We start from the raw sequence: 16,521 nt of genomic DNA, 5'->3' as shown, positions 1-16,521 counted from the left end.
CTGCCGTTATCGCTTGAGCGGAAGTGACGTACACAAGCGCATGCGCAGTGGCAGTTGGTAGCAAGCCGCTCGATGGTGACAATCCGGCAGTGAGACTAGTACCTTGCGGGCGTGTGTCGCCGTCAAACATGGACTCTGGGAGCCGGGCCGCGGTCGGCTTTGCTCTCTCGCTGCTCTGCGGCTACCTGTGTCGGGCGGCGATGGCCACCGAGTTCTTCTCCACGCTGGCGCTGTTCAACAACGAGCTCCACAAGCAGGGCTGCAGCTCGCTCTCCGACTGGGAAGACTACGCGGCGGACTGCGGTAAGCGAAAGGGGAAATAACCGGGGAGAAAAGTGGTTTATTTTGGAGATCCACGTCCACAAGCTCTACTAGCGAGAGTGACACCATAACAGTGCATTGACATCACAACGGGGATTTTATTTTGCCATGTACTGGCAAGCAAATGTTTCAAGGTGTTTTTAAAAACAATTCGTCTTGCTGATTTATGCTGCTAGGGGCTGTCTTTTTCCAGTAGTTCTGTGCCTGATTGCGTTGCTAGATTATTTAAAAACAAATATTACATTGCACAAATTAATAATCATAAAGGTAACATTTTGGGTACCTTTTTGGTGCAGAATGTGCATTAATAGTAGTGACAGGTGCGCCCATATTTTAGAGGGGCACGTTGGTGCGTTCACGTGCAATGTGAAAAATGGGAATTTTAAAGTGGGAGATGCCTGGATTGAATTTTTGAAGTTTTGCTCATTAAAATGCAATAATTTGTAGTTTTTTTTTCCATTGCTTTCCTTTCAGAATCAACCATTCTGCAACTGGATGACCCAGACTGCGAGGAAGGAAGCAACCCTTCCTGCGAGTCAGTCTTCTCGCTCAACGCTGAGAAAATTCTTGTGAGAAAACACACCAGAGAAAATCTTAACGCCGCATAATTGTGTGATCTGATGTGGAAAGGTTCTCTGTTGGCTCACAGAAACAAGCCAAACTGTTTATAGAGCAGAAGAAAATCCCCTTCCCCATCGAGCACATCAACAAAAATGAGGAACTTGGTACGTTAGTGTCTTGACAACTTTTCGACTTTCTAACCTCCATGTTCATCTTGTGTTGCCCTTTTTTAAATAGCTATTGGCTACGTTTTGATCGGCAACGGCCTCTACGACGAAGCCATCGATCATTTTTCCCTCCTGCTCCTGGTACAACCAAACGTAATCTACTGTAAACTCAAAAACTGTCTAACGCAACATTTTTTCCCCTTCCTTCTTCTTTCCCTGCAGCGTGACCCCGAGTTGCTCAGCGCCATTTACGGCAGGGGAATTGCCTTTGGCAAGAAAAGTCATCAGGTAAGTGACAAAAAAATGCTAACACTATTTTGCCCAGGTATCCAACTGCAGACTCCTAATGGCTGCACAATAAAAGATTGAAATTAACATTGGTGAAAGACACATCCACACATGTTGATTTTTTTCTTACAATTTATTTTTGCTGCTCTAAACAGGGCAGAAAAAACGCTGACCTGGCTTTGTTTGAGTTCACCCGAGTCATCACGCTGGAGCCCAACTGGCCCGAAGTGTACGAGCAGAGAGCAGAGGTTAGCCGCCAATTTATCGCACAGCAACAAAAATTCCTTTCTCCTGACAAAAAAAGCACACCTTTTGTTCAGCTACAATAACATCGGCATGCGCGTGTAGATTTTGTCGCCTTTGGGGCGTATTAGCGAGGCACTGGCAGACCTGACCAAAGCCATCCAGCTACAACCATCAGCTCGACTCTACAGACACAGAGGAACGCTACTCTTCATTTCTGAGGTTCGCGGTGATCGTGGGGTGCAAACCTCCATTATTGGGTTTTATACACAAACAGTATATTTAACCTTACTTCTACTAGGACTATGTGGCAGCCTCGGATGACTTTCAGCAGTCCCTGGAGCTAAAGAAGAATCAACCCATCGCAATGCTTTACAAAGGCCTCACTTACTTTCACAGAGGCATGCTTAAGGTGCTCATTTTGTGGTACAATGTTGTACCCAATATAAGTAAAAAGACTGTTACTGGATGATATCAAGCTTTGTTATATCCTCAGGAGGCTATTGAGACATTCAAAGAGGCGTTGAAGCTCAAGTCTGATTTTATAGATGCTTACAAGAGCTTGGGACAAGCCTACAGGTACTCAACTTGACGTTATCCTTTTTTTGCTGATCATTTTCCATCCTGTTTTTTACCCAACACGTCCTCCTGCCTTCTCGCAGAGAATTAGGCGATTTTGAGGCAGCGATGGAAAGCTTTCAGAAGGCTCTTATGCTGAACCAGAACCACATACAATCACTGCAACTTCGTGGAATGATGCTCTACCACCACGGGTCCCTACAGGAGGCCATTGGTAACTTCAAGGTGACGACAGCTAATTTTGACATCATGAAGCTACTCCCAAAGGTAGACATTGGTGTAATATTTTCATTTTGTGTTTTCCTTTCAGCGTTGTCTGCAGCTGGAGCCCCACAACGAAGTGTGCCAGTACATGAAGGGCCTGAGTCACGTAGCCATGGGGCAGTTCTACGAAGGCATCAAAGCACAGACCAAAGTCATGCTAAATGACCCACTTCTCGGACAAAAAGCCAGCTCTGAGTACCTTAAAGTCAAATACCTTCGAGGTGGGTGCCGTCAAAATAGCAGTCTGATGTTTAGGATAAAGGCGAGGACGAGTCATTTTGTTTCTCCCAATTAGAATACTCTCGCTACCTGCACTCCCACCTGGACATCCCGGTCGCCGAGTACAACGTGGACCAGGACTTACCGGGAAACTTCAAAAATCACTGGGCCAAGAACCTGCCCTTTCTCATAGAAGACTACGAAGAGCAACCTGGCCTACAACCGCACATCAAGTATGTTAGGAAAAGGTGGAAATGTTTACATATAGTTAAATTCAAGAGAAAATGGACTGTGTGTCCATCTGGCTTTGCAGGGACGTGCTGCTGCAGAACTTTGAGTCCTACGGTGGCGACGTCCAGAAGCTGATTTGCACAGCTGACCATTTGGGGGCGCTGATGCAGTACGACACTGCGGGTTTCTTGCCAAACAAGAGGATACACAGAGGTGCCCGGAAAAATTGAATGAGTGCTTGGGAGATGCCGTTTAAGAGGGAAACTGAGCAGCAAACTTGCTTTTCTATGTTCAGCCATGGGCTTGGCGACATTAGAGGTGATGCAGGCCATGCAGCGCACTTGGAGCAATGCCAAAGTTCGCGTGAACGGCAAGACCAGGCAAATGCAGTGGAGGGACATGTTTGACATTGCTGTTAAGTGGAGGAGGTAGACAATCTCTGTGAGGTTTTAAGCATTATGATCAAATGTAAATGGAGTCTCGCTTCCTTTTTGTTGTGGCTTGATTTGAGAAAGAAATTCATCACGTTCTGTAAGAACTTCCCTTTTTTTTACACTCAACAGGATCGCTGATCCAGACCAACCGGTTCTGTGGTTAGATCAGATGCCTGCCAGGAGTCTGAGTCGTGGCTTCAACAATCATATCAATCTTATCAGGTGACTACAAGACTAACCTCTCCAATACATTATGCTTGTATTCTCAATGAATGACATTTTTTATCATTTCTCCTAAGGGGCCAGATAATCAACATCAGATACCTGGCCTACTTTGACAAAATCCTGGACTTCATCAAAGACAGAATACTGGTCTACCATGGGTGTGCATTCTCATTTTACAGCTTTTTTTCTATTCAAATGTTGCCATGTTACTGTACTGTCAATCTGCAAACAGATTTCAAGCTAGTGTAGCACGAGACAGCTAGACATCAGTTGTGATGTCACAACCAGAATTGCTGAAATAAGTGGGCGGTCCCTGATGCAATGTTTTAGGTGGAATAATGCCAAACCCATTTTCTGTACTGTTGCATTTCTTTTCATTGTTTGACTTGTTCCCCATTTTAGAAGACGTTGTAACAGTTTAGTTGTTTCAATCTTATCAATTGCACAATGGCAGCCAATGACTTAAGTTCTATTTTTAAATTCATTAGTACTATTCATTAATATTTTTTCCTCCAGGGCATACAATCCTAAAGGCCTTGTGGAGGTTCGCCAAGCTCTGGAAAATGTAAATAAAGTTGAGGACCTTCTTCCAATAATGAAGGTAAAGATGTAATGATGGCAACGCTGGACCAGTCATGTTGTTTTTATTATTCTTGTGCAGCTCATTTATTTGTTTTCTGAAGCAGTTTAATAGCAAAACAAGGGATGGCTTTACCGTCAACTCCAAAGTGCCAAGCATGAAGGATCCGGGCAAAGAGTATGACGGCTTCACGATCACCATCACAGGAGACAGGTGACCTTGCGGCTGCCTGTTTGAAGCACCTTTTATTATATTACACTGATACATCATGTGGTATTGTTTCTATTTCTATCTTCCAGGGTGGGCAACATGCTCTTTTCAGTGGAGACGCAGACCACAGAGGAGCGAACGCATCAATACCAGTCGGAAATCGAGTCTATCTACAGGGAACTGACAGCCAAAGGGAAAGTCTTTGCGCTGACATCAGAATTTGCGGTGCGTTTAATAGAAGCAGGAGCAGCCTGTCGGGCTGTGGTGGGTGGGTGGACCTAATAGAAATTGCTTTTCAGCGTTTCTGGGGCTATTTATTTCACATTTATAGCGTACAATGAAACTTGTAATTCCTCAAAATCAAACAATAGTAAATCATGAAAATGCTGCTGAGGTTAATGTTTAACAGTATGAAAGGAAAATATATGTAGTTCAGGGATCATTCTTTTGTTGTTGCTTCTTTTTGTTTTTCCACCTGGCTGTGGCAACCTTTGGTCTTTGCAGGACGCCGACGCCGTTTGCAACCTGATTCTTTCGCTGGTTTATTACTTCTGCAACCTCATGCCACTCTCCAGAGGCTCCAGGTAATCATCAAATCACAGCCACCAAATCCTGTTAAAAAGTAGTCAAGTTAGATGACTAAATTTTATTGCCTTATGTGGTGCCAAGGTACAACAAGCCACATGCATGAATTATCATAGTCCTTTAGAATGTAAACCATGTAGACTAAATTTTTTCCCTCTATCTCATCTCCATGGGGTAGGTAATTGAAAGTAGGATTTACTGTGACATGGAAAATGAACGACTTTTGTGCATGTGTTCAGTGTGGTAGCCTACTCGGTCATAATGGGAGCAGTGATGGCCAGTGGGAATGAGGTCACCGGTCGGATCCCTAAAGGAAAGGTAACACAACTTAAATAAGAAGCATCTGTTGTCAGTTGCTGGGTTCAAATGGGGTCACTTTCCTTTTTTTTTTGAAGCTGGTGGACTTTGAGGCCATGACAACACCCAATCCAGACAGTTTCAGTAAAACTGCAAAGAGTTGGATGCACTTTAAAAGGTGAGCTGAACTGACATTGCATTACAATAACAATGAGTGTTATGATAACATTTTATGTTCTATTTTTCTGCTCCGAAGTTTACCTTCTTGGTACCAGAATCTGCCCTCCGTGGCCGAGGCTTTCCCGACCATCAGATCCATGATCGAAGTCCTGAACGCAGACTCGTCATCACAATGTTCAAAAAAGTCTTAGCACAAGATGCATGTATGCAAGAGTTTAGTTTGTTTAAAAAAATGTCAGTCATAGATGGAACAAATCAAATCAATTCATGATAATCAAGATATAAGTTATACATTGAAACACACTGGTTAATTTAAAAAAAAATTCTAGCACAAGAAGTTGTGAGTTCACGTCCGAGTTCAGTATTCGGCTTGAATGTCCCGTGAATATTTTTTTTTGTGGTCACACTTTCACAAATGCACAAGTGAAAAAAAGCACATAGATTAAGCACATAATTATCCCAGGTATAAGATGACCTTAAATTACGCAGATATTAGGATAAATAAGAATAAGAAAAGCATTTTTCTCCTTTGAAGGTGAAGTTAAGCAAATAAAGTGAGGTTTATATACAGTTCTCCTTAAGCACAGGTATAAGGAATATTTCCAGTTAACATATTTGAGATAATATAGTTTTAAAAATTGTTATTAAGGTTGCCAACATAAGCAAGAGAGTATTAAATAAACTAAGATAAAACGCATTTAGAGGGATCGTAGCTTTATTTATTTTTGGAATTGCCTGGCAGACTGGGTTAAGTACACATGTCTTAAAACTGCCATCAGAGTTGTTAATTGTAAGCACAAGCTGGCCCAATTTATGAGTTCACTCCTTTTGGCTAATTTAAATTTGCATTCAAGTGTTGCACCAATAAAAATGTTCAAAGTATCGACCCTGGTGTCAACATTTCGCACAGTGGAAACTTGCAGGGATTTTTGACTGAATGTTTTCCTGCAAATAAAATGTTTGACCTCTGTAGTTGTTTTCTTTGTTTCATTTTTTTCTTCTAATTAGGACATAACTACCTGCAAAGAATGTTAAAACGAGAAATATATTTTACTGAATTGATTGCAAAAATAAAAGAGTTGTCTTTGACTTCAAGTTGAGTGAATTCGTTATTGATGGGTACAACTGTCAAGCAGTAAAGGGGCAATAACATTAATCCTCTGTGTTCATAGTGTATGCACGTAGTTCGCCGTTAGAGGGCGACAAATCCCGTCTTTAGTCCCCGTGGTCACATGGTAACCCGGAAGCGACAGCCTACCTGGCTTTTTTTGTAAACGTGGGGTTATAATCGAAAATACTGTGCTATAAATAGTTTTACTGTACTAAAGTATTCCACAAGACTGTTGGTCATGGAGGCAGACGTTATGGCGGAGGAAGAGAGCCTCGCTGCCGCCTTAAAGCAGCTTGTAAACCTGGGCAATGCGCTACTTCAACAGGTCAAAAAGGATGCTGAAGGTAGGATGAATAAAAAACTGCCTTTGGGTTATTAAGTGCACATTAAATGATCACATAGTGATATGATGTTTTGATGGATTGTTGCTATCATTGGGCTTCGTTTAATGTCACTATATAAGCGTTTGAAACCGAAAATATGCCGAGGTCTTCAAACTATGAAAATGGTTGTTTTGTTTGGTATTAAAAAGGCCACCAAATGCTAGTTAAAGTTCGCAAAGTGAGATCATCCAGGGGTAAATAAATAATCGTTATTCAATAATTTGTGTTGAATTCTGATTTTGCTTTTGTTTTATACAAAAAAACATCTAAAACTCCTGGAAATGTCAATGCTTAGGAGCATTACAACAGTATTGCTATGACTCTAAAATACTGGCATTTACTGAAAATACCCTTTCATTTTATAGTGTATTTGTTCTTTTTACAGTTTCCATGGATGACTTTGTCCCTTATAAAATTGCCACTTTGCTAGGCTTAATTGCAGCTGGAGCAGATTTCTACAAGAGGTGAATTTTATTCTCTTTTGAGGTAAAAGTCATTTGGGAAAAAAACATTTTTTTTTACATCAGTATGTTTTCTGTCCCACAGTATTGGAGTGAAGAAGAAGAGCGAAGCTGAGGCCGCCTGGCAGAAGTTTTATCAGTAGGTTTGAAAAAAACAAACAAATCAAAGGTCGAGGGCTGTCGCAGATGACTTAAACATTATATTACTTAGCTATTAAGGTCAATTTATCACTAAAACAGCTATATTAACTGCACAGCCCTTGTGTACTGAAGGAGGCACATTGTGCATATTTATTACCATTTATTACAGTTGTAAATAATCCAAATTACAGTGGTACCTCGACATATGATCGTAATCCGTTCCGAGACTGAGATCATATGACGAGCTTTTCGTAACTTGAGCGGACGTTTCCCATTGAAATGAATTGAAAACAAATTAATTTGTTCCAACCCTCTGAAAAAACACCAAAAACAGGATATTGGATTGGAAAAAATGTTTTATTTCTTCTAATTCCCCATCTATTAACAAAGCAACACATAACTAGTGGTTTAATAGTATAATAAAATGTGTTTAATCTAACTAAAATTGGGCGGATTTCGCCGAGGGGAGAGAGAGACGCACAGAAGGGGCGAGGGGGCTTTGGGTTTTTTTCCCACGACAACGCACTCGTAAACGGAACAAACAAATTTAAACTAACTTGGATTAATATATACAGACACACTCAAACATACATTTAATGTAGAGACAGTGCCATGGCCACCTGGCTTGGTCGCATCACGAAATTTTGATCGTATCTCGGGCGAATTATTCGATCAAAATTTCCGTCTTTATTGTATGACGAGCGGTTGTATGACGAGGTTTGACTGTAATTCTCTACAATTTTTTTTTCACAGTTGCGCAAAAGTGAGGGAAACGGTGGATGAGCTCCTCGAACTCAAGGTTTGCATGTGGAAAGGCATGTTTACATTTATGATTGCTTCTGTCTGAACTTAGTGTGTATGTACAGAGCGAGTGGGACTCATTCCTGCAGCATGTGGACCAAAATCTTCAGTCTTCTTCTGCTCCTGTGACTCCAGGAGGACAAGTAGCGGACATTTTTAGCTCTGAAACTTTGTTGACTGATGGACGTAGTGGAAAGTAAGCACATCTGAGTTTCAGCAAGTAATTATAATTTATGTTGGACCACAACCAGTTGAGTTGTAAGCTTGTTCTTCTAGCCCGTGTTTGTGTCCCCAATAGTAAGTTTAAATGTGTGTGTTGCATTTGAAGGCGAGTTTCTCTGGATCAATACCGTTCTCCGGGTCAGAAGCTTCTACTGGTTCTCATCAGGCACTTTGGATGACTGCCGTGACGTGATCACGTGGCCGAGCTGGGGGACAGCATAGTCGGTTACCCTCATTATAACCAATTTAGCTAGCTGAATCAATGTGATTGAAATATAATGTTTCAATATGTTTTCTTCTCTCCAGGCTGCCCTTGAAGCTCGGTCTGTGAAAGTTGTGGTGGTGTCTTTTGGGCCCTTGAAGGGGGCTCGATTGTGGTTGCAGCAGACAAAATGCTCAATGGACTTCGTTTTGGATCCGGAGAGGAAGGTTTGGCACCAGCGCATATCATTTCTTTGTTATAAAAAGTTAATTTTTATACCATCTTAATATGCAACATCTGTTGGTCTCAGATTTACCGCAGTTTTGGACTGGTCTCATCTTGTGCTAAAGTCATGAATTTTGACTCCATGCTTCGGTATTCTGAGTACGAAGCTGCGAAGAGAGACTTCCCAGAATTCCCAATGCACATGCTGGAGGACATCTACCAGGTACCAAAACATCATCGATTCCGCTTAAGTAAACTTAAGTAGCAGTTACCCAGAAAAAAAATATTTCTCCAGATGGGAGGTGACTTCCTGCTCAGTGACACCAACAAAGTCCTCCTGTCCCACCCGAGCAAATACCCGATGGACCGACCCGCCTTCAGCGACATACTGCAGGCAGCGTCTGGCTCCACCAAAGTAGTCGCGCAGGAAACCAGTGGGAGCGGCACTCCGATGCACGCTAATGACGTCACGCCTCACAGTCACGCCGATGTGAAGAGGTGCGACCGATGCCAAGCCGTGCGGAATAGACGCCCGCTCTTTACTGTTAAGTCCATGCTGTAACTTAAACATAAAATTATGGAAAGCCATTTGAGCATCTTATTTTATATCTTTGGTACGCTCTTTGTCCTCACTCGTACAACAATCACTAATGTGCAACTACACATTGAAGGAAGTGAGGAACAACAATAAGTCCACAATTAACTAATCAGCCCTGTGGCAAAATATATGTATATACAAAAATATAAAAAAAACAGGCCCCAAGGATCAATGTGTATACATCCCTAGAATATACCTATGAAATTTCATTGTGCTCTATCCACGAATAACAGAGGAACGGATAGAAACGACAGTGTACACACCCACAACAACATGAGGCTAAATTTGACAGGCTGTGAGCTTGTAACACATTGTGTGCATTGAGGACAAGATGTGCAATAGCTGACACCTGATTGAGCAAAAGTTAAACCTGTATTGTAAAAAAACTAAATAGTCGAGTGATTGATGCCTGACTTAAGATGCAATTTCAAATGACTTTCCCTAAAAAAATATATAATAATTCATCACTGCATAACAGTGTTAGCAGAAAATGTAATTTGTCTTAGAAAGGTAAACACGTACAGCCAAAGTATTCCGTTTTAATGAGACATTAGATATTCATCTAAAGCGCCACCCTGTCGTCAAATTCGCACATGTAGTTCATGACCCTGTCACAATATTGGTCCCACCAATCGCCATCATCTGACGCCATCGCCACGCAGTTCTCGCGCTTGCCTCCATCCGGTTGGCTGGACAAGAAATGTTTGCGCCACTGAAAGTAGGAGACAGCTGTGCCATCCTCAAAGAGGTACACGCCCTCGACCGCCAGGTCGTTGATGCCGAGCCACACCGGCCAGTTGTTTGGCCGGAAGAAGGATTTGACGTAGTCGGCCAGCGCCTCCTGCTCGCGGCGATCTCGCGGCATGGCCATGCGGCCTCCGCGTTCCTGGCACTTTCTCGATGCTCCCGCGTAGTCCTCGAAGTTGTCGTATACCAGGTAGCATTTGTAGCCCACTCGCAAGCCCTTCTGGTAACCTGATTCGTCGAGGAAAAAGCGTAGTGTCAGTTATTCGTAAAGATGAGTTAGGGTTAACAAATGACCTTCTAGTCTTCCGGTCGCTTTGCGGTTGTCTTTGCCATGCTGGTAGACTTCCCGGATTTTGTCCTCCAGCTCCACAACCTTCACTATCATTTTGGGGATGAGAAAGAACCTCTAAAGAACCAGAAAGTGATGTTTATTTAACATCAGCATTACCCGTTACCTTCCATCCTGGATAAACGCTCCATGAGCTGGTCTACCCTAACATCAAGTGTGTAGTGTCCCACATTAAGCTTGTGGATGACTTGGTCCATCCCAGCCAGCCTGGACACTTTGTTTGGAAATAAGAAATGAGAATGAAAAACTACCGATGACTTTGCAAACAAGCAATGTGAGGACGCACAAACGTAGTTGTATGAGGCTTCAAAGTCTGACACTGGGGTGGTGGGTTCCAGTTCTGAGTCAGGAACATCTCCTCGTGACCTTTTCTCATCTGTGACAGACACCTAATGCATCAAAACAATAATGTTTGCATTACATATAGTGCAGTAGTTAGCCAGAAAGTTTGAACTAGAAATGAACTTTTATTTATATTGTACTGTTTTCACATGCATTTCATCACATTTAAGGTATTTTTATTTTCGCCCCGTCCAACTTTTATAAAAAAAATCCACTTCTACCCAACTCTAATCCAAAAGGTGTTACCAATACAAACCATTAATGATGTCATCTCTTTGGGGAATGGCTAGATCATCCAACAAATATTCTTTCCATGACGTCCCCCCTCGTTCGTGCGTTGATTTACAATTTAAACATATTTAACAACAATTTAAGAAAACAGACATTTAGATATAGAATTTTAAGTGTAAAAAGAATTCTGACCTGGGTTGGCTGTGGCGCGTTGGTAGGAATACAAAAACCCAGCGAAGACAAACATAGCAGAGCAAGTAACCTGGCGACCGGTCCCATTTTCAACGCCCTGACTCCTGAAAGACGCGCGCAAACACACGAAAGATCCTCCTCTCTCTCCTCTCTCTCTCCTTTCCTCCTTGCTCACTCTCTCCAGCTTCACACCTCCCACAGTGACATGACCGAGCATGAATAATGGAAGAAATGATCCCCCAAAAGTCCAATTTCAAACATTATACCTGTGATCTCATCGGCACTGGCTAAGCATAATCTGTTTGCTTCTTTTTGCTGTTTTGTTCAAAGGGCCTCACTTGCTATTCGCCAAACACGAAGACTTTTTTTTTTTACTGTTTTCTTATCCCTATCCCATTTCCAGTCTTTGTGTACAAGATTAACTTCAAAGACAATCCTTAGATTTTGGACTTTGGGATGGTGAATGTCTCCAATTTCCAAACTTAGTGCATATACACATTTTCCAAGGAAAAAAAACTTTCGGAGTAGGACCTTGGATTTAAGGCTCAATTTTCGGGGCGCCTTTTTTGTTTGGATAGATTAGCTTCATTTTGCTTTCTTTTGTCTTTGTTCTCATTTTATACACATCCAAATCCCATTCCTCCATTTGTAAGTAGGGTTCACCTTTACCTCAGGCACAGAGTTTAAATACTACAAACAACAAAGAAGGGTTTTAGAGACCCCCAGATTTCTGTGGAATGCCTGTTACATATTTAATTTTAGCATTTCATTTCACATTTTATTTTACTTTGATTTGTGATGGTCAGAAGATCTTCCGCTGGTCATAAACTTGTATTTTTGACTTAAATGCATTCTAATTGTTGTGTTGCGTTTGCTGGGAACATACAATTAAGACCTAAAAAGCACAGATGTGATTGTGTGTGCACGGCATATGTGCCTGCCCGATACTTAAAAAGACGCAAGACACAGCAGGCAGGGAAGTTTGGTTTTCGGACTTTGCTTCTCTTTTCTTACCCACAAAAGTGCACATCTTTGTGGAAACATTGGGGGGAGCAATTGGTGGAAAATTATCAAAAGGATGCTATGTTTATTTGCTACGTTTATGTGATCAAAATATGTTTAGCCTCCTTTAGTGGTCTACATATTTTTTTCAGAAAACTGACTTAAACACTTAAAAATATACTTAACATCACAGCCAATGTCAGCCACTTTACTTTCTAAAATGTTACAGTTTGTTCTCTCAGTGTTAGACGTTGAACTTAGTATTTGCTGACTGTCATCTTGGAATGATACAAATAATTTTAACCATGTTGCAATTTGCTATTGAATGTTTGGTAGAAGAAAGTGACCATTCAAGCTTCTGGAGATGCTGGCTGGAGGCCGTTTGTCCGGACAGAGGCACCTCAGTTCACCCAGGTAAATGCGCGTACACATGCATACGAGGTACATAATCTATGTTGTTATTGATTAAAACTTGCTTATTCTCTAAGGAGGTTGATTTTGGAGTAACTGGTAGCGTAGTGACTGTGTTCAGCACATTTATATTTAAGTTTAAAAAAAAATACAGTTTTCACTTTCATTGATCGGTCATTTTTCTGTGTGTGTAGTTTGTATGTATGTATGTTAGTTTCATAACAAACTCATTTGTGCAAAGGTTTCACAGCTAGCATATATCATGATATTTATCACAAATTCAGAAAGTTTATTTCATCTCTGTAAATTTACCCCACAAACCAGTAGAAATACAACTAGTTTAAAAACTACATTGCATTTAAAGCATGCATTGGCACTCAAAAAGGATTGATTTTTGTTTTTATTATGAAGTATAGTCATCGCACAAACACAACCCAGAAATATATACTCTGTGTTAGTCTCTTTATTTGAATTAGCAAAAACAAGCAGACAAAAAATACATTGTACACATTTCTATAAATACAGAAATTAGTGGTAAAAACAGATAGGTTTAGTGCAAACAGAAAGTGTGTCGTCAGTAAACAGCAGGGTCACAAACGTCAAACAACGGGTCGAGTACAGGCAGGCATTGGAATTAAATAAATAAAAAATACTATCAGATTTGGTGGGTAAATTTGTATGTTAAACACAGCACTGAACGTGGCGTTCAAAACACCGGCATGCTAACATGCGACCTTGTTTTTATTGGACAAACCTAACATTTACATAATTAAAAAGTCAAAGAAAAAAAATTCTATACAATTTTCCAATTTGCCTGATCCCAACAACTGATTATCGGAGCTGGTTATATGAAATAATAACATTACCCTTTTTTTTTCTTTAGCAAAATAGAAATCTTATTTAGTTTTCATGAATCTTTCAGACGTGTGCAAAGACGACTACTCCAGGTACAAAATTTTGGAGCAGAAAGTCAACATTTTTCTTGCTACATACAACTAAATGCTTAACCATCAAATATGAAACATTTAAAAATTGTTGTCGAGACATCTCAAATTGGGGTTGTCATTTTCTTTTTTCGCTCATAGTCAAGAATGAATCAGTTACTTAGCATTATGTTTTGGTATTGTTCGCGAAAATACAAGATAAGTGGACCTCAATATATTATATGTAGCTGTTATCTCGTTGCCTTGGCAACCTCAGATAGATTGGTGTCAGTGAAATAAAGGGTTGCAAAGCAAAAATAAAAGTGCTCAGCAATCTCTTCTAGGTAGGACACTGTTAGATTTTGCTCTATAGATGTGAAAGTTTACACGCAGTAAGTACAGTGGTAGCTAGACTTTAAAGATTGTTTTCATTGCATTGCCAGTAAAGATCTAATTTACGAGTAAGCGGCAGACCGGTAAGGTGGCGTCAATGAACTTCACAATATCCATCAGTTCATGTTCTTTTCCTCGCAAAGACAAATTATGTTGAAAATTGTCCGTGATTATGTTTCTTAAGAGTAATTGGTAAGAAAAAAAATCCACCCGTTAAATCATAGCACTAAATGTCCATTCATTTCAATGGTGAACATTGATTTCAGATATGTGATTTGAGTTCAAAGCGTGGCCACAGAATGAATTCAAACTCGCAAGTCAAGATACCACTGTTTATCAAAACGGATTGAATTCACTCCCTTCCCGAGTGAAGCTGATGAAAAGAAAGCCGTAAAACCCGAGCCCACATAAAACCTCCCGCCACCGCCCATTGCTCTACCCTGCTAGCCGTTTCCATTCATGCCCCGAGCAGCTTCTTGACGAGGTAGCCCGGCATACTGTACAGGAAGAGGCCCAACATAATGAGCATCAGCAGGGCCAGGACGATCTTGATGATCAGCCACTTGTAGCGGTTGCATATCAGGTAGCGGATGGCTTTCAGCGGACTCAGGAACCACAGGAAGGTCGTATCTGGACGGCTTGATAAGGAAACACAACAAAGGGCACTTACGGGCAATCGTCAGAAGTAACCAAGTGGAAAAACTTCATCACACTACACTTTAGTATTGGAGACAATGGAGAGCAAAATGTTTTGCAAGGACAGAAGGGGGAGCTGGCATAGCACAGATAGCAGGAATGGAAGCTGAAGTAGAAGCGTTTGTAGTGTGGGGACAGTGTAAAAGGACTACCGGCTGATCAGACCCCCAGCATCTTCTTGACCAGGTAGCCAGGAATGGAGTAGAGGAAGAGGCCCAGCATGAGGAGCACCAGAATGAGGCCCAGCACTTTGAGGATCAGCCAACGATAGTTGTTCCACAGAAAGTAGCGAATGGACTTGAGAGGGCCCAGGAACCACATGAAGCTTGTATCTGGCCGACTTTTGGGAGGATGCAAGTGGAAAGGGGGATAGCGAGTATGCAGAGAGCAGAACAGAAAGGGATAGAAGATGAAATGGAGGATATATATATTAGAGAAAGCATCAGTGAGGAAAGCAGTTAAAGTCATACTTCCATCTATTTTACTGCTTTCCTCACTGGGAGAAGGAATCTTAAGCAGCAAACTTAAAGGCGATAGATTAGCCATGCAGGCCTACAATAAGTCGTAGTTGTCTTACTTTGGTTTCTCTAGTGGATCAGGCTCATTTCGCCCAAGTCCCACTGGACTTTTCTCTGCCTCCTCAGCACTGACCAAATGGAGTTCAGCCTCTACTTTTCCCTGTCAAAAGGACGGTCAGCATGATGGATAAATATCAGATAGAAAAGTGGGCACCATTACACAATCCAATACGATACAGGTAGAGCCAAACAAAAGCTTTTTGCAAAATCCTGCCTTTAGTCTCTGACTAATTTTTACTACTGAACATCTGGCTTCTGGAACGGTAACCAAACAAAGCTTTATTGCCTTGGAAAATAATGTTAAAGTGAGATATTTTCAGACACATTCTTACCGTCAGCTCCATCTCATCATTTTCGTCACGGGCCACAAATGGCCACCATCCCTTGACTCTCTTTTGCTTGAAGATAGAAATGGATGGAAGTTCCTGCTCATTTCGGATCAAGTTGATGGAGCACTGCTTCGAAGTCTTGGCCCCACGAGGGAAGCGGTTAAGGTCCAGTTCGATGGCACCTGGAAGCCACCAAAAGCTGAAGTATATCCACTTTAATTTTGAAAGAACTATAATCCAAATACTTACCCAGGAAGTCATCAGCAGAGAAGTGGTCGGCGTCCCACACCTGCAGGGTGAGGCGAGCCGGAATCTTGTACTCTGTCTCATCCCAAGAAAACATAGATTCTTTCTTGGAGATGACAATCTTTTCCTCGGCCATGAGGTAATCAAAGGGGTAGACGAAGCGCCAGTTGAAGTTTCCCTCTCCGGTCAGGGAGTGGTAGTGCACATCTGTGTCCTGCTTGTCTTCCTGCTGCCCCTTAAGCCAGCTGCGTGCGTGAAGATCGAGAACAACACAGATTAGCTCTAGTTGTCTGTGCTTGAGGCATACATGCACCTAATATAGTAAAGATGGTTTGTTACTAAATTCTAATTGGTTTCATCTAGGAGGGCCATAATTGGGATTAGCATAGCAGCAATCACGATGATGCTAATTTAGTCGGGCCATTGATAATCTGAAGGTTCAGGATGGTCAGGAGCATTTTGGGTGAAGGTCTCAAGAAAAAAAGTTATCTTCAGACACCCTTACATATTACGGCATTAAAACACAACATAACTAATATGCTATAACGATGAAA

General features: G+C 41.5%; 4 protein-coding genes across 21 annotated transcripts in view; 2 read left to right on the top strand and 2 right to left on the bottom strand.

The window, feature by feature from the left end:
- The first annotated feature begins 18 nt into the window (after positions 1-18).
- Positions 19-6,479, top strand: ttc13 (tetratricopeptide repeat domain 13). 3 transcript variants are annotated; one of them, XM_077587307.1, is made up of 23 exons: positions 19-303; positions 796-856; positions 952-1,046; positions 1,120-1,190; positions 1,272-1,337; positions 1,493-1,585; positions 1,686-1,802; positions 1,882-1,992; positions 2,077-2,159; positions 2,243-2,384; positions 2,470-2,644; positions 2,719-2,875; positions 2,956-3,086; positions 3,169-3,301; positions 3,437-3,529; positions 3,607-3,690; positions 4,049-4,133; positions 4,216-4,325; positions 4,412-4,547; positions 4,827-4,906; positions 5,147-5,225; positions 5,303-5,382; positions 5,461-6,479. In XM_077587307.1, exons 1-23 carry the CDS (start codon positions 129-131, stop codon positions 5,573-5,575), a joined length of 2,472 nt encoding a protein of 823 aa, XP_077443433.1. In that variant the 5' UTR covers positions 19-128; the 3' UTR covers positions 5,576-6,479. The 3 variants fall into 3 exon arrangements, with proteins under 3 accessions (XP_077443433.1, XP_077443432.1, XP_077443430.1); XM_077587306.1 differs by having other exon boundaries at positions 20-303; positions 796-890; positions 971-1,046; positions 4,219-4,325; XM_077587304.1 differs by having other exon boundaries at positions 20-303; positions 796-890; positions 971-1,046.
- A 114-nt stretch (positions 6,480-6,593) lies between these two features.
- On the top strand, positions 6,594-13,200 carry selenol (selenoprotein L). 2 transcript variants are annotated; one of them, XM_077586731.1, is made up of 10 exons: positions 6,594-6,839; positions 7,264-7,342; positions 7,425-7,478; positions 8,234-8,279; positions 8,347-8,477; positions 8,610-8,724; positions 8,810-8,932; positions 9,016-9,153; positions 9,226-9,428; positions 12,728-13,200. In XM_077586731.1, exons 1-10 carry the CDS (start codon positions 6,734-6,736, stop codon positions 12,735-12,737), a joined length of 1,005 nt encoding a protein of 334 aa, XP_077442857.1. In that variant the 5' UTR covers positions 6,594-6,733; the 3' UTR covers positions 12,738-13,200. The 2 variants fall into 2 exon arrangements, with proteins under 2 accessions (XP_077442857.1, XP_077442856.1); XM_077586730.1 differs by lacking the exon at positions 12,728-13,200 and having other exon boundaries at positions 9,226-9,518.
- On the bottom strand, positions 10,003-11,678 carry clec11a (C-type lectin domain containing 11A). Of its 2 annotated transcripts, none has more exons than XM_077586732.1 (5): positions 11,390-11,678; positions 10,911-11,013; positions 10,731-10,838; positions 10,570-10,653; positions 10,003-10,503 (listed from the first exon to the last, which is right to left on the bottom strand). In XM_077586732.1, the coding sequence occupies exons 1-5, from the start codon at positions 11,474-11,476 to the stop codon at positions 10,091-10,093; spliced, it is 795 nt and encodes a 264-aa protein (XP_077442858.1). In that variant the 5' UTR covers positions 11,477-11,678; the 3' UTR covers positions 10,003-10,090. The 2 variants fall into 2 exon arrangements, with proteins under 2 accessions (XP_077442858.1, XP_077442859.1); XM_077586733.1 differs by lacking the exon at positions 11,390-11,678 and adding an exon at positions 11,223-11,358.
- A 47-nt stretch (positions 13,201-13,247) lies between the features above and the next one.
- otofa (otoferlin a) overlaps positions 13,248-16,521 on the bottom strand; it is a 34,559-nt gene continuing 31,285 nt past the window's right edge. For 9 of the 14 annotated variants that reach the window (XM_077586713.1, XM_077586721.1, XM_077586720.1 and 6 more), the window contains 5 exons: positions 15,971-16,212; positions 15,725-15,903; positions 15,392-15,492; positions 14,967-15,154; positions 14,608-14,756 (listed from right to left, as the gene is read on the bottom strand). In XM_077586713.1, the coding sequence (XP_077442839.1) occupies positions 14,974-15,154; positions 15,392-15,492; positions 15,725-15,903; positions 15,971-16,212 (703 nt within the window). In that variant the 3' untranslated portion in view covers positions 14,608-14,756; positions 14,967-14,973. Of the gene's footprint in view, positions 14,757-14,966; positions 15,155-15,391; positions 15,493-15,724; positions 15,904-15,970; positions 16,213-16,521 lie in introns of all 14 variants that reach the window. The other 5 variants (XM_077586715.1, XM_077586723.1, XM_077586725.1 and 2 more) reach the window with 1 other exon arrangement.

The sequence above is a fragment of the Stigmatopora argus genome, chromosome 19 (genome assembly GCF_051989625.1).
Source record: "Stigmatopora argus isolate UIUO_Sarg chromosome 19, RoL_Sarg_1.0, whole genome shotgun sequence".
NCBI lineage: Eukaryota > Metazoa > Chordata > Actinopteri > Syngnathiformes > Syngnathidae > Stigmatopora > Stigmatopora argus.
Note: the sequence above shows the minus strand (reverse complement) of the source record. Positions and strands in the feature narration are given on the sequence as shown.

Coding starts and splice junctions, on each gene's coding strand:
- ttc13 (XM_077587304.1), top strand. CDS start 129: ATGGACTCTGGGAGCCGGGCCGCGGTCGGCTTTGCTCTCTCGCTGCTC. Junction 304..795: donor AGACTACGCGGCGGACTGCG/GTAAGCGAAAGG, acceptor CTTTCCTTTCAG/AATCAACCATTCTGCAACTG. Junction 1,993..2,076: donor TTCACAGAGGCATGCTTAAG/GTGCTCATTTTG, acceptor TTATATCCTCAG/GAGGCTATTGAGACATTCAA.
- clec11a (XM_077586732.1), bottom strand. CDS start 11,476: ATGGGACCGGTCGCCAGGTTACTTGCTCTGCTATGTTTGTCTTCGCTG. Junction 10,839..10,910: donor AGCCTCATACAACTACGTTT/GTGCGTCCTCAC, acceptor TTCCAAACAAAG/TGTCCAGGCTGGCTGGGATG. Junction 10,504..10,569: donor AGCGACCGGAAGACTAGAAG/GTCATTTGTTAA, acceptor TCGACGAATCAG/GTTACCAGAAGGGCTTGCGA.